This window comes from Diabrotica undecimpunctata, chromosome 9 (genome assembly GCF_040954645.1).
Source record: "Diabrotica undecimpunctata isolate CICGRU chromosome 9, icDiaUnde3, whole genome shotgun sequence".
Classification (NCBI taxonomy): Eukaryota; Metazoa; Arthropoda; class Insecta; order Coleoptera; family Chrysomelidae; genus Diabrotica; species Diabrotica undecimpunctata.
The window spans coordinates 99,197,073-99,213,397 of record NC_092811.1 but is presented as its reverse complement, the minus strand read 5'-3'; the positions used below and the strand labels follow the sequence as shown (position 1 = coordinate 99,213,397).

Sequence of the window (16,325 nt, the reverse complement as noted above, 5' to 3'; positions counted from 1 at the left end):
GCTCCTGGTTTTCTGGGCAATGGTACAAACTCCGATTTGAGCCACTCTACTGGTATTTTCCCTGTCTTGTATATTTCATTAAATATTTCAGTTATTATTTTTATTTGTTCTGCATCTAATAGCTTTAACAGTTCTGCAGGAATTTCATCAAGTCCCGGTACCTTCCCTTCCTTTTAAAACAAATAACGGGCTACGTCAGGGAGACCCACTCTCCTGTATACTATTCAATCTAGCTCTGGAAAAAGTAATACGTACGTCACAAATCACAACTACCGGTTCAATATATAACAAATCTGTGCAAATCTTAGCATATGCTGATGATATCAATATTGTTGGGAGAACGGAAAACGCAGCACGAGAGGCGTACGTAGCATTAAAGGAAGCGGCTACAAAAATGGGTTTAATAATAAACACCAACAAAACAAAATACATGAAAATAGGTACGCAACCACAAACACTACGGCCACTTGTTATAGAAAATGACGTCATCGAAGCAGTTAACGAATTTGTATACCTGGGAACGCTCGTCAATACTGAAAATGACACTACCGCAGAGATAAACCGCAGAATTTGCACGGCTAATAGATGCTATTTTGGGCTTAATCTCCTTTTTAAATCTACAGTTATATCAAGAAATACAAAAGTAAAACTCTACAAAACAATAATACGCCCAGTCCTAACATATGGTTCAGAAACCTGGACTTTAACAAAAAGCAATGAAAACATGTTAGGATGTTTCGAAAGAAAAATACTAAGGCGCATCTATGGAGCGGTAAATGAAAATGGTGTCTGGAGAAGACGATACAACTTCGAACTCTATATACCAGGATATACCAGGAACCAGATATCGTAAAACACATAAAGATAGGACGTCTGAGGTGGGTAGGCCATGTAATGCGGATGGAGCAAACCGACCCAGCTAGAAAAACGCTCCTTGATAGACCTATTGGTCAAAGAAGAAGAGGAAGACCCAGAACAAGATTCCTAGATAACATAGACCACGATATGAGAAATATGGAAATACGTGCTTGGCGGAGGAAGGCGATGGATAGGGACGACTGGAGAAAAATTCTTGGGGAGGCTGGGACCCACACAGGGTTGTAAAGCCAAAATGATGATGATGTATATTTCATTAAATATTTCAGTTATTATTTTTATTTGTTCTGCATCTAATAGCTTTAACAGTTCTGCAGGAATTTCATTAAGTCCCGGTACCTTCCCTTCCTTAATTTGACTGACGGCTGCCGTTATTTTTTTTGGTAGGATTTCGGGACCTGAATTTTCTTCAATGGTGGGCTCTTGTATTGTTCTAAAGTCATGGAAAAGTTTCTCCAAGTATTCTTCCCAGACTTTCTTTTTATCTTCTTTGGTTATGGCAAGATTGCCTTCATATTCTGTTATTTTTCCGCTGTTGCGTTTTTGGAACTTTCCAGCTATTTCCTTTACCTTTCGATAAACAGTGAAGTTATCATATCGACTCTGATACTCTTCTATTTCTTGACATTGTTCTATTTTTTGTTTCTCTTTGGCTTTTCTTATTTTTCTTCTGACGATGGTATGTATTCTCTTATATTCTTGAAAATTTTCTTTGTTTTTTTCTCCAATCCATAAGTTTAAGTATTTGGTCGGTCATCCACGATTTCCGTTTCTCTGTATCTTTCTTCAGGTGTTGTTTTTTTATTTCTCTCACTATTTCGTTTATGGTGGTCAGACTTTCCTCTATATTTCCTACATTTTTGTATTTTAGCACCTTGGTATTAAGGTTTTCACTCACTTTCAGTCGAACATTGGGATCTTTCAGTTTTCTAACATCATACTTCTTCATCGACTGACTTGTAACCTTATTCATTCTGACTTTAAAATTACCTACAACTGTTACGTGATCAGAATTTATGTCTGCCCCCCGGTATGTTTTGACAGATGAACAACTGTTCCTATACCTCTTTTCTGCTAGCATGTAATCAATCTGATTTCTTACAATCCCTCGCACAGAATCCTGTGGAGATTTTCAGGTGTACAGTTTCCTTTGGTGTAGCTTAAACCAGGTGTTCATTATTATTAATTGATTTGCTTCCGCCAAAATCTCCAACGTATCTCTCCGATTGTTCCGGTTTCCTAGACTAAATGGTCCAAGTGCAGATGATGTTTTGCTGGCCATAACGTTGTCGTTGAAGTCATCGATGACAATTATTAGGTCTTGCTTTTCAACCTTTTCACGACTTGATTAATGCTATGGTATAGTTCTTCTATCTCTTCTTCTGTTCCTTCTGTTGTAGGTGCAAACACTTGAATTATATTTATGTCGATTGGTCTTGCTTTTAGTTGTATGAGCATCACTCTTGCTGGGATTGGGATGATGTTGTGAACAGATTTTGTCACTTCCTTCTTTTGTCAATATAATGCCGACACCCAATGCATGTTTGCCGTTATCTGTTCCAGAAGAGTAAACGCGGTGTTCCCCGATATTTTTGGTTCCTGAATCTGGCCAACGCATTTCGCTTATTCCCAAAATATTTAATTTCAGGTGTGCCAATTTCTTGTATTGCATTATGGATTTTACCTTCCTGTGCCATGGTTTTCACGTTCCATGTGCCTTGTAACTGCTTTTTCTAGAGATTCGATTGGGGAGCTTACTCCTGAATTGAATTTCGCTGCAAGCATAGCCTTTTGATTCTACTAGGACTTATCCGATCCGGATCTTTAATGAGGTGTCTTGTCCCAATCTTCCTTCCTCATATATATGCTGTTGAATGCTTCCACGGTTTTTCCACCTTTGAAGCCAGATTCTTAACTCCAGGACAAAGGGGTGCCCTACCGTTTACTACCTCCTCCACCCGAAGCTGTTGGCCAGTAAACGGGGGATTGCTTATACCGGCAATCGCTCGATGATTATAATAATATTTAATATTAGTAATATTTATTTATCGAAAATTGTAAGTATATAACTTTGTATTTTGTAAATAAGTTTATCCGATAATAAATAAATTATAATTCATCATCATCACCCAACCCTTTGCGTCCACTGATGGACATAGGTCTCCTTTGTGTCCACTGTGTTCTATCTTGAGCACTTTTCATCCAATTTCTTGACATTTTCTTGAGATCGTCAGTACATCGAGTAGGGGGTCTTCCTCTATTTCTTTTGTCTAACCTCGGCCTTCACTCAAGCAATCTCTACGTCCACCTTTCATCACTGATTCGAGCGACGATTTCGGCCCAGTTCCATTTTAGTGTGTCAATTCGAAAAATTACATCGGTAACTGCTGTTCTTCGTCTGAAGTCTACATTTCAAACTTGGTCACGAAGCGATATACTCAACATTGACCTTTCCATTTTCCTCTGAGCTATTTGCAGAGTTTTAGAAGTTGCAGCTGTCAATGTCAAAGTTTCGGCACCATAGGTCATCACAGGCAACACACATTGGTTAAATGTTTTACATTTTTAAGAAATTGGTATATCGCTTTTAAAGATGTCTTTGTGTTTTCCATAGGCTGCCCATTCTAGGTTTATTCTTCTTCGTAGTTTGCATGTTTGGTTGTCTTTTGTGATTTTTTTTTTCGTGTCCAAGGTATCCTATGTATTTATCCACCAGCTCTACTTCGTTGTCTCCAATATTGATATTTCCGCTAGGTACTAGGTTTTTCATGAATTTTATTTTAGAGATATTTATTTTAAGACCCACACTGGCACACAACAACTGAAGTTCATATATCATTGTACAAATTTCCTTGAATTTGTCCGAAAACAAAACTATGTCGTCTGCGAATTTAAAATTTGTTAATCTTCTACATTCAATGTTCAGGCCTTTCTCTTCCCAGTTAAGTTTTTTACAAATATATTCTAGTACTGCTGTAAACAGTTTAGGCGATCACCCTGTCGGACTCCTCTGCCGATTGAGATATGATCTGTGTTTTTATGTAGTTTCACCGACATAGTTGCGTTCTTGTATGTATTGTAAATTAACCTTGTATATCTGTAGTCAATGCGGCATATGCTTGTAGTACTTCCAGCATTTTGTCAGATTCTACCGTGTCAAAGGCTTTATGGAAATCTACTAAAGCCAGAACGAGCGGTCGATATTATTCGATAGTCTTTTCTATTAGCGTTTTTATGCTCTGTAGGTGATCATTTGTTCCAAATCCGATACGAAATCCCGCTTGCTCTATTGGCTGGTAGAAATCAAGTATTTTCTCAAGACGATTCGTTACTATTCATGTAAGGAATAGGTGACTGAGACGACTTTTTACTCTTTAGTTTTCTAATTTATGGGGATCTCCTTTTTTGTACAATAGAATTACCTCAGCATTCTGCCGAGTACATGTGCTAAGGCACATGTTAAAAAGGTTTTTTTATTCTTACGTAGGCAGGTGCCTCCGATTTTGATCGAATCAGTAACTACACATTATTCGCCTCCAGATTTGTTATTGTTAGCTTTTTTTAGGGTTAATTTTATTTCGTCTATTGTTATTTCCGGTAGTAGTTCTGATCATTGGTTAACAATGCCCTTTTTCTTGTTATAATTAAAATTAAAATATAATTATATATATATATATATATATATATATATATATATATATATATATATATATATATATATTATATTCATTAATTTTGATTTAACTCTCTATTTGTAATAGTATAACAATAGACTTATCAATGTACTAATTGGGAAACTGAAATAAACACAAATAAAACGAATCATGTAAGCAAATATTACTTATCTCAGCAATTATACCAATCGGTTATAACCTTTTAACTATGACCATCATTTTAGTAACTCTAACCGTCTAATTAGTTGCATTTGTGTTTAAATATTATTATTTATTAAAATGCAATATTTTTTCAAATGTGCAGTGTTTCTGGTGTTAATAGGGATTACTTATTGTTGGAATGACTATACTGATTTGTATGAAGATCTTCAAATCACTCAGATTACAACTCATATAGGAAGCCAAGTGACGTTGGTTTGTAAGGATGATATTGAGCTGGAACTTGTTGAATGGATACATAATGACTACATTTTTTTCCCAGGTAATCCCATTCTTTTTTTTTTTTGTTTAAAAAATAAAAATATTTTCCGACTTACAGTACCTATTCAGTTTTATATTTGGTTAGGCACTGTACGAAATAGACCTACCGTTGATGTATTAAAACATACACTAGACTTTTAACGTGACCGATACATGTGTCAATTTTGATACGTTTATTATTTTGAATAATTTCGTGTTTCTTTGTCTCATAAACAGATCTGGATTTGTGACGTCATCTATGCATATTTTCGTCTATACAGATAACTCAACTTCGATCTTCTTACAAATAGCATCATGCCTCTATTTTGCCTGCATGGACTTTTGTAGAAAATAGAAGCATGGACTTCTATTTTATACAAAATAGAAATCTAATTTTTTCCTTTATTATATTTTGACACATAAATAGTTTTAATTATTTCGACTTTCTCTATTCGACGCTTAATTTTCGTAGAATGATTCTAATCTTAAATTCTAATTGTTCCAAGATATGCCTTTTACATATACAGGGTAATCTTTAAGTAATTGTACAAAAAGAAACAATACATTCTAAACTTTTAAAGCCAACTTACCTTAATAAAATGTTAATATTAAGAAAGATACAGGGTGTTAAAGTAGAAATTTTAAATTTTATTTTTCGCTTAACTTTCACGTTTCTAAATATTTATGGATAAAAATTTTGGATGATTTTGAGTAGGAGACATAATTTGATACATACTTTAATGCAGTTGATAGAGAGCGCTACATATGCCATATATGTGGCATTCATTTGCGCTTAAATTTTTTGCTTTTTAAGTTAGATCTATTTTTGTCAAAAAATATTAAATATACATTATTTTAACAAACAAAAAAAAACTCAAAAATGGTTTTTGAGATTATCGTATTATACAAATCAGCTGCATAATTCTGATTTAACGCAATTACTTCAGGCAATGAAGTAAAATGGGCAAAAACATCAATCTTCTGAATTTTTGTATGAAATACCTTTAACTAAAGTTAATCAAAAATTTTACCTTTGATATTAAATTAGTCATAATGAAAACATTTTATTTACAAACCAAAGTGAGAAATAGTTAAACTAAATAATATTAAAATTTTTGTCAAAGTAAGTATTTGATATGTTCCCCATTTTCTTCAATGCATTTATTAATACGTTTCATAAAAGATCATCTTGGTCGACCACGACCAATAAAACGTTAAGGAAAGTTTTAAAAACTTTGTTCTTTCTTCATTTTCGCTTTCCTTTATGTACTGAGATCTTCTCTGGCTCGATATGTGATTTTTCTCCATTCCTTCTTGTTATTTATTTTTCTTTTCTGGCCTTCTAGTCCAATTTCTTCCATATCTTTTTCTACCTCCTGATTCCATCAATTTTTTGGCCTTCCTTTTCTCTTTTTTAAAGTTATAGTGTAGTTTAGTACCCTTTTTGGAGTCCTCGTGTTCGGCATCCTTTCTAGGTGACCTCGCCATCTTAGTCTCTGTGCCTTTATGAGTCCTATTATGTTAGGTTGATTATATAATTTCTTTAACTCATCATTTGATCTTCTTATCCATAAACCGTCCCTTATTATTCCTCCATATATCTTCCTCAGGATTTTCCTTTCCCATATCTCCAGTAAATTTTGTTCATTTTTTGTCATTGTTCATGTCTCACTGCAGTATTTTACTATTGGTTGTATAGTTGTTTTGTATAACTATATTTTTGCCTTTCTTGATAAAAACTTGCTTTTCAACATTCCACTAAAAGCATGTACACTTCTATTGCCTGCCATTATTCTAGCTTGTATTTCTTCTTTAATGTTAGGTTTACGTGATATTATTGTACCTAGATATGTAAATCTTTCTACCATTTCGAATTCGTATTACGAATCTTTCTTCTACTTCTACTTTAAACTTTTGTCCATCCCTGAACTGATCATCTGTCCACTTCATACATTTTGTTTTAGTTTCATTTATGTAAAGTCCCATTTTCTTTACTACTTTTACTATTCTCTGTACTATCTTCTGTAGCTCTTTTTTCCTCTTGCCAGCAACACTATATCATCCGCAAATGCCAAAACTTGGTGTCTTTTATAATATAGGAGTCCTTCTCTATTGATTTTCGCTTCTCACATTATTTTTTCTAGGCAATTGAAGAGTAATGATGACAAAGGATCGCCCTGCCTTAATCCTTCGTTTACTATAAATTTGTCCGATGCATGATTGTTTACTTTGACTCTGTTTTCTGTATTCTCTAAAGTAAGATGTATCAAGTTACGCAACTCCCATTTCCTCAAGGGTCTCTTTTAATTCCTTCCTTTTTATTCTATCGTATGCTTGCTGGAAGTCGATGAATAGCACTATCGTTGGTAAGTTGTGTTCATAGCTTTCTGATTGTAATTCTCTGATTATGAATACTTGGTCCGTTGTGCTTCTCTCTCGTCTAAATCCGCACTAATATTCGCCTATTATATTTTCAACTTCTTTTTCTGGCTTATCTTTTATGGATTTTGATAGGATTTTATATACGGTATTTAGTAACGCTACTCCTCTGTAATTACTGCATTCTGTTTTGTCTCCTTTTTTGTGTAATGGGCAAATAATGGCTTCCTTTCAATCTTCTGGTATTCGTTCTTTTATTCATATCTCCTTTATGATCTTGTATATCCAATTATTTAGCAGTTTTCCACCATATTTCATCATCTCTGCTGTTATGTTATCGCTTCCAAGGGATTTGTTGTTTTTCTCTCTCCTTCACTTAATGTCTTATATTGTTCACTGGATATTTTCAATAATTTATTTCCCGTTACAACTCTCAGAAATTGAGTTTATTGCAGACGACAAATAAAATATTTGTTTACGTTTTGGTTACCGTGTTGCCAATACATTCAACAAATCATCATCATTTTGTAAAAAAAGTAAATAGTTTCCACAATTTAAATTACGAGGTAACTCCCAAGGGCCTTGAAATTCATATTGGAAATGACTTTCTTTCACAGGTGTTTTCACAGGATTTTTCACAGGTGTAAAATAGAAAGGTTGAAAATGGTCACAATGTAGAATTTTTGAGACTGAAGTTTTGCTGATTTCTAACGCTTAAGATAAACGTCGTGTAGGTACTTACTTGAGAATCATCGTCAACGCGTACCATCTTCTTTATCAGGAGTAATGATTTCGTGTTTGGCTATCTTTTTAAATATTCCCTTTTCACTTCACGCCAGTTAAAGTGTTGCTGACAATAAATAGCAATCATATCTCTCATATGTATATTAGAAAATATATTATGCTTTTCTTTAATAATCCAAAATAAATTAGATATTACAAAAATCACTGAATAATCGAAACAAGACTTATTTTTAGTCGTCAACAGCATTCGTGACATCAGCCAACTATGCTAAATTTTATCGTAAGTTATCTACTGGCATCAAAACTGGCTTAAAAAAAATGTTTTCCATATTTTTAAAATTTATTAAAGTAATGTTATTATTTACCAACAAGCATACGTTGTTTACTTCTGTTGTAATTATTATATAAAGTTGTTTAAAAATAAAATGTAATTATAGTTTGAAAGGAATTTATTAATGACTAACGTTAAAAACTATATGATTACTAGCAATGAATTGATGTAGAGTAGTATATCGATGTCAAGACCGGTATTTTGTGACGCTACTCGTGACGCCATCACGTAGCGCTTCTTCCGTGACGCTCACTCCACAATTTTACTATAAAGAAAAAATAATACAACGCCATTATAAAAGCTTATAGAAGCGATACAAAAAGGTTTCAGAAGATTGTAAACATGATGTCGGTCAACTTCAGACGTTGGCACCTAAAGAAGAAGATAGAAGCGTCGCTTCAATAATAGTGATCTTACATTAACATCTTTGAGTGGTTTTTATAAGAATAAACTATCCATTATGCTTTTCCACAGGTATTCAATGCTTTACCGCACAAATATCATAACTAAGAATATTTATTATGCAGCTGATCTATAAAATACGATTATCTTGAAAAATAAGAAGTACAGTAAAACCTCCCTTAACCGAAACCTTGTTAACCGAAACATCCTTTAACCGAAACGGTTGACATTATTTATGACGACCACTTTATTTTCAGAATGGTTCGAAAATGAATTCGTCCCAAGTGTAATATCCTTTTTTAAATCAAAAAACATTCCCGTCAACGAATTGTTGCTTGTTGACAATGCGTCAACTCACCCCCAAAATATACAAAATAGTGACAGTTGTCAGATTTTTGCCACCGAATGTCACGAGCTTAATTCAGCCGTTAGACCAGGGAGTAATAGAGACATTCAAGAGACATTATAGAGAAGCATTCTTAAGACATCTGTTATTACAGGAGACGAATGAATCCAAAAGTGTTCCCGAAATTCTCAAATCTTTAACAATGAAACATGTTGTTTATTTATTGGTGTGCTGAGTAGTGGGCCAAGATCAAATCTTCAACTTGTGAAAAATGCTGAAACAAACTTTTTGATTGGATTTTTATTGACGATCCTGAAGAAAAAAACTGTAAGAAACGACAGAAGAAATTAAACCTTTAATAAAAAATTTGCCGGGATATGACGAAATTAACCAAGAAGAGATACGTGAGATATTAGCAGCCGATGACTCAGAAAGTGAATTCATCGACCAGGACATCATTGATATGGTTCTTGTGGTAAGAATTTTATACAGTAGACCTAATTAGTTAGGGACACGACTAGGTTGCATAAAGTTGTGTCCTTTCTAGATTGCTTTACGTTTCGTCGAACAATCGAATGAGGCAAACTCATGACATTCTGCAAATAAACGATGGAGAGATATAGCTGCAAAACATCGTTGTCAAATGAAAACGCAAAAGAAAATAAAAAATTTCTTTAAAGAAGCATGTTAAACTTGTTCATTTTCCTTAGTTTTATTACTTTATTCTGTATTTACTTATCAGAAAACATTACGAAATCACCTCATAGTATTTTTTAATAACAATACTTTGACCATGAATACTATAAAACACAATGTTATTTTTAACCGAAATTCTTGTTATCCGAAACGGCGTCCCATCCCCCAATTATGTCGGTTAACAGAGGTTTTACTGTATAACTTTTTTTGTTATATTGTTATAATAATGTATCTTTAATAGTTTTTTACTCATCATCTCCTCTCATCAAATGGTCGAGCAATTGCAACTTCTTTATCTTGATTATACTCATTATCTCTTTTTCCTTTTTGATTCTATACCTTAGCATTTGTTATTTTGTCCACATAATTTATTCTAGTTATTTTTCTGTAAGTTTACCTCTGAAATGCTGCTAATCGATCACTTATTTTCGTTTTTAAGGTTTAGGCCATCATTCCATAAAGCAATACTTGTTTTTTGCTTTCCCAATTCTGGCCCTTATATTTATTGTATATTTATTATTCACAACCTAATAATTATGACTAAATGTTTATATTATGTTTTACTTTTACTAGAGGCATTTCTCTTACATAATATATAACGTTTGTTGTGTTTTTGCAATGACTATAATTTTTTTTCTAGCCTTCAGTGTTTATCCAGTTTCTTCTCTATCGTCTATTACTCGATTTAGGAGTATTTTTTATAAGTCTTGTACAAATTCTGCGAGCAGTATAATATTGTCTGCAATTTTACTACACCAAAGGCTGACTCGGCTATATCTTATCAAAGGGTTTAATATAGTCGACAATCTGTTAATTGACATCAGTATATCTATGGGTCAGTATATACAATTCAAAAATTGCATCTCGTACTATGTCTAAAACGAACTGGAATACAGCAATATCTTGATCGAGTTTCCAGAAAATTTATAAGTGTATAACTTTAATAAAAAATATTATAAACTGATTATGCGGTGGTTAGTGCATTCCTTTGCGTTGAATGTTTTGGGCAGTGTTATAAATGTTAATATCAGCGAATCTTTGGGCATATCCCCTGTATTATAAATAAGTAATATACATATATAAGCCTACTATAACACTTATTTGTAACGCATCCACTTGACCTTTAGAAATAATTTAACTACTTTTATTGGAATATTGTCAGCGCCCTTAGCCTTACTAGATTTTGCTAGATTAATTGTGCGTTTTTTTTTCGCCCTTTGTTAAATTTGGCCCTATTTCTTGATGTTTGTAATTGTTTATATTTTATGTTTTCTTTGATTTTCGAACAATTTTTTAAAGTATTTCGTTCACCTATTAAACTTGCAGTTGATGAATCTTTCCATTGAACTGTATGTTCATTTTCCCATGCGTGTTTACAGATTTTATGTTATATTATCATATCTATCTTAATTGTTAGAATAAGTGAACATCAATCTTGTATTAAAAATAAAAAATTTAATATATCTCAAATATGTAGACTCGCATGGGAAAATGAATACAAATAAAAAAAATATAAATTAGTATTAGTAATATTAATCCCTTAATATATAAGGATATGTGAAAAAGCATATCACTTTTTTTGTTGACAGAAAAAAAACGATAACACGACATTTTACTCAGGAATATAATATGGCTTGTTCACGATCTTATGAAGTATATCTCAAGTAACCAATTTCTTAATGCACACGACCACATTTTTGTATTTGATTTTCACTTTTAATTTATTTTTCACAACTAATGAATAGTTGAAATATGTCATTGTTTTTAAAAGTTCGGTGTCGCTCAAAGACTGGAAGTCGAAAATTAATTCTGGCCTATACATAGACGTACGACATACCAGTACTCGGTTTAGTGTGGGAGAAAGGTATCGTTACGAGTACTTTCTAAAATTTAATTTTTATATGAACAAACGGTTGAGTTTACCAAAAGTACAAGCTAAAATTTTAATTTATATGAAGTAACAACGAGTAAATATTTGTGTCTTTCGAGATTGATTGCAAACATCTGTTGTAATCTGGCAACTGCTGATTTGACGATTGCCAAATCTATCCCCTAATCTATCAAAGGGTAATTGCTAAAAAAAATTTCTAATAATTAACCGCAAATAATCTCCAAAGAAACAAATATTTACTCATTGTTGTTTTATATAAATCAAAAATTGCAGAATTCATAACATAATATAAACAAAATGTACTTTTCTAAAGCTTTATCTTTTTATATTTGAAGCATACAGCATCTATATTATAAAAACATGCCAACACTGCTATACCGAAATTTTTTGTTCCATGTTTGACATTTGCGGCTATAATCAGCTTGTACTTTCGGTAAATTCAACCGAACAAATATATACATATACACATACACACATACACATATATACACATACATGCACACACATATGTACGAAGTATGAATGTATGTAGTACAATTAGTGTCATGTATCATAATAACATTTTTTCTTAATGAACTTTTTAACTGTGTAAACTAAGTTATTATTGTTGATTTTAATTATGTGTTCTCAGTCAAGTTGGAGTTATGTGAACTCAATATACCTATGGCTAGTATCTGATCTGAATAAGAGATGATATATATCGCTCAGATTTTTAATAACCTGTAACATTGATAGAGAAATCATATACATATATATATATATATATATATATATATATATATATATATATATATATATATATATACATATATATATATATATATATATATATATATATATATATATAGTAAACTCTTAAATATTGGGGAAATCTGCAAGAAAGACTCTAATGAGTATCAATTGTTTCGCCGAACGTTTTCGCCAAAGAGAATTAATTTGGCTTCTTCAGGGCTGAAAGAGAATAAATTATAATTAGCTACCATTATCTATTAGAAACATTATTGATCTTATCGTAACTTAGAATTGTAGAGTTAGAATATTAAAAAACTTTGCTAGTAACAACATAATGATGTTTTTTGTTACTATGTGCAAAAAAAGTTTTTTTTTAACGTTGGAAATGTATGGTAGCTTTGAACTTAAAACGTAAAGGTTTACCCAAGGTTAATCGAAAAACCCAATATAACTACATTTAAAAGGATGTAATTCTTTGGATTGTCGGCAATAACTAAATTTTTTGATTGTTCTTCTTCTTCTTCAAGTGCCCTGTCCGAACGTTGGCTATTAACATGGCAATTCTGATCTTGTTTGTGGCGCTTCTGAATAGTTCGACCGATGTGAGCCCGAACCACTTCCTCAGATTTTGGAGCCACGAGTGTCTTCTCCTGCCTGGCCCTCGCTTACTGTCTATTTTTCCCTGGACAATCAATTGCAGTAGACGGTACTTATCGTGTCTCAATATGTGGCCTAGATATTCAAGATTTCTTTGTTTAATTGTATTCACGATTTCTTTCTCCTTTCCGATTCTTTGGATTACTTCTATGTTGGTGACATGTTCTGTCCAGGATATACGAAGAATGCGTCGATACACGTCGGTACGGTAGGGTGGTCCTTAAGTAATTGTACACAAAAAGAAACACTAGATTCTACACTTTAAAATATTACGATAAATTACTTGCTTTAATAAAATATTGATAATAAGAAAGATACAGGGTGTTAAAATGGAAATTTAAAATTTTATTTTTCGCTATAACTTTTATGTTTATAAACATTGACGTATAAAAATTTACAACTGGGTGCTCTTGAGTATCAGAATTATAATTTGATGCAAATTTTGATGTAGCTGATAGAGGGCGTGACAAATGCCACAAATGTGGCATAAATTTGCACCTAACTTATTTGCTCTTCCAGTTAGCGCTATTTTCATTAAAAAATATTAAAGATATGTTATTTTGACACAAAAAAGGTATCCTTTTAATAGTTTTACTATTAAAAGTAAATAGTTAACTTAATAGTTTTTGAGATAATCGCATTTGATAAATTACTTGCATAATAATTCTTAGGTGTAATATTTGTGCGATAAAGCACTGAATACCTTTGGATAAGCATAATTAATAGATTATACTTATAAAAACCACTCAAAAATAGTAATTTAATATTACAAAATGTTTGTTATGACTGCTAAATGACTTGTTGAAGAGAAGCTTCTATCTTCTTTAGGTGCCGTGTTCGTATTCAGACGTTGGCTGTCATCATGTTTACAATTTCCTGAAACCTTTCTTTGTCGCTTCTCCAAGTTTCTATACTGGCGTTGTATAACTTTTTCTCTATAGTAAAATGCTAAGACGAGCGTCACGGAAGAAGCTCCACGAGACGGCGTCACGAGTAGGGTTACGAAATACCGGTCTTCACATCGATCCTTCAATTCGTTTCTAGTTATATATTTTTAACGGTAGTTATTAATAAATTGCTTTCAAATTAAAATTAAATTTTATTTTTAAACATCCTACTTATTTTATATAATAATTTAATTTACTATTAAAGTAAGGATCAAATATCAAATTTATATTCTATTGATAATTTAATATTTAGTCTGACTTTAACGGGTCTGTCGGAAGTAAACAACGTATGCTTTATTGATACGAAATCAGATGGCGCTATTAACAAACATAATAATTTATTGAATTATTTTGATATAATATACTTTGTTTTAAATATAAATAATAAATAAATAAAAAAAAATAACTTTATATAATAAATTTAAAAACTAATATTTAAATTTTAAAAATATAGTCTACAGTCTACAGTACCAGCTACTGTACCCACCACCTTTTTTTAAGCCAGTTTTAATGTCATCATTAGAGAACCCCAATGCAATATGGGACATTCTAACATGGTAGGCTGATGTCTCGAATGCTTTTGATAACTAAAAATAAGTTGTTTTGATTTATCAGTGATTTTTGTAATATCTAGTTTATTTTGGTTCATTAACCCTACATTACTACTCGGAGTACAGGTGTACCCCAGGCTGTAGTAAAAGTCCTGTAATTTTTTTGCTTCTGGCAACACCAACGCGCGCTCGTGTAATTTCTTGTTTTAGCAGGTCAGTTGTTATCTTGCAGTCGCTGTTGATGAGAGTTATGATTGTTATTTATTCTCGGCAACACTTTAACCTGCGTGCAGCGAAAAGGGAATATTTAAAAAGTTACCGAAGCAGGCTGCAACCTAATTACCAAACCTTTAAACATCTATTTCCGAATTTAGGCGAAAGTGGTTTATTTTGTCCTAAACGTGACAACTTATGCCGACCGAAAATCATTACGTCTGATCAAGATCTTCAGCGTTAGGAATCAGCAGAATTTTTGTATTATTAATCCTATACCATGAGTATTTTGACCCTTAGCATTTTATACCCGTGGAAAATCTATTACCAGCAGATTTACCTTTAAGATGCAGATTTGCAAATGATATCCAAAACAGACAAAATCTTGACCACTATTTCATCGATAGAACATTATTTACGGACGAAACTACATTTACACGTCATGGTGTTTTTAAGAAACTATCATCTTAGGAATATTGAATATCCTCATGTTAAGAGAGAAAGGCATTTCCAACATGAATTTAAAATAATTGGCTTGGAATCATTGGTAATCATGTTTAAGGGCCCTGTGAGTCACCTCGTAATTTGAATGTTGAGAACTATTTACATTTTTTACAAAATGATTTTATTGATTTGTTAGAGGAATTGCCATTTAACTTAAGGCAAAATCTGTGGTTTATGCAAGATGGTACACCATCACATTATACGAGGGCAGTGAGAACATACTTTTAAATACCAACTTTCCTGAACATTCGATTTATCATGGTAGTAATTTTCCTTAGCCACCACGTAGCCCAGAATTTAATCCTTTCGATTTTGGTGTACAAAACACAATGAAACAGCATGTCTATAAGAACCCTATAACATTCGCAACCAACTTTGGGAAGAAATAAATACTCCAGCAGTTTTTTTTTAAATTAACCATGCTATTTAATATGAGACGATCTTTTATGGAACGTATTGATAACTGCATTGAAAAAAATGGTGGACATATCGAACAGTTACTTTGACAAAAAGTTAAATGTTATTTAGTTTAACTATTTATTAATATTGTAACGATACGATTAATAGTCTAACACTTCGAACGTTAGCAAAATCTTTCAAATAATGAAACCGAATCCCTACATAGCTACTAATTCGCCGCCGTAAAAGTAGGCAATTTATAATACAATTTAATATATCGATTTAAAATAGAATCGATTTCCTTGTCATTAAAGGGACAACGAATACTGGCGAGTGGCCATGTTCATTTTAGAACAGAACTTCAAGAAGGAAGGTAAGTTATCACGGCAGGCAGAACTTAGGAGCAGGGAAAGGAAAAAATTTTAAGTTATTTATGTTTTTTGGGAAATGTGAAATTTTAGTTGTGAAAAGTATTTAGTTTATGTATAATTTTATTTAGAAAGTTACGTTGTTTTATGAGAAAA

The 16,325-nt window shown here is 32.4% G+C and overlaps 1 protein-coding gene across 1 annotated transcript in view; it reads left to right on the top strand.

Moving 5' to 3' along the window:
- Window positions 1-4,742: 4,742 nt before the first annotated feature.
- LOC140449795 (uncharacterized) overlaps window positions 4,743-16,325 on the top strand; it is a 56,187-nt gene continuing 44,604 nt past the window's right edge. Inside the window, exon 1 of the mRNA XM_072543150.1 lies at window positions 4,743-5,031. Coding sequence (XP_072399251.1) covers window positions 4,830-5,031 — 202 coding nt within the window. The 5' untranslated portion in view covers window positions 4,743-4,829. The remainder of the gene's footprint in view (window positions 5,032-16,325) is intronic.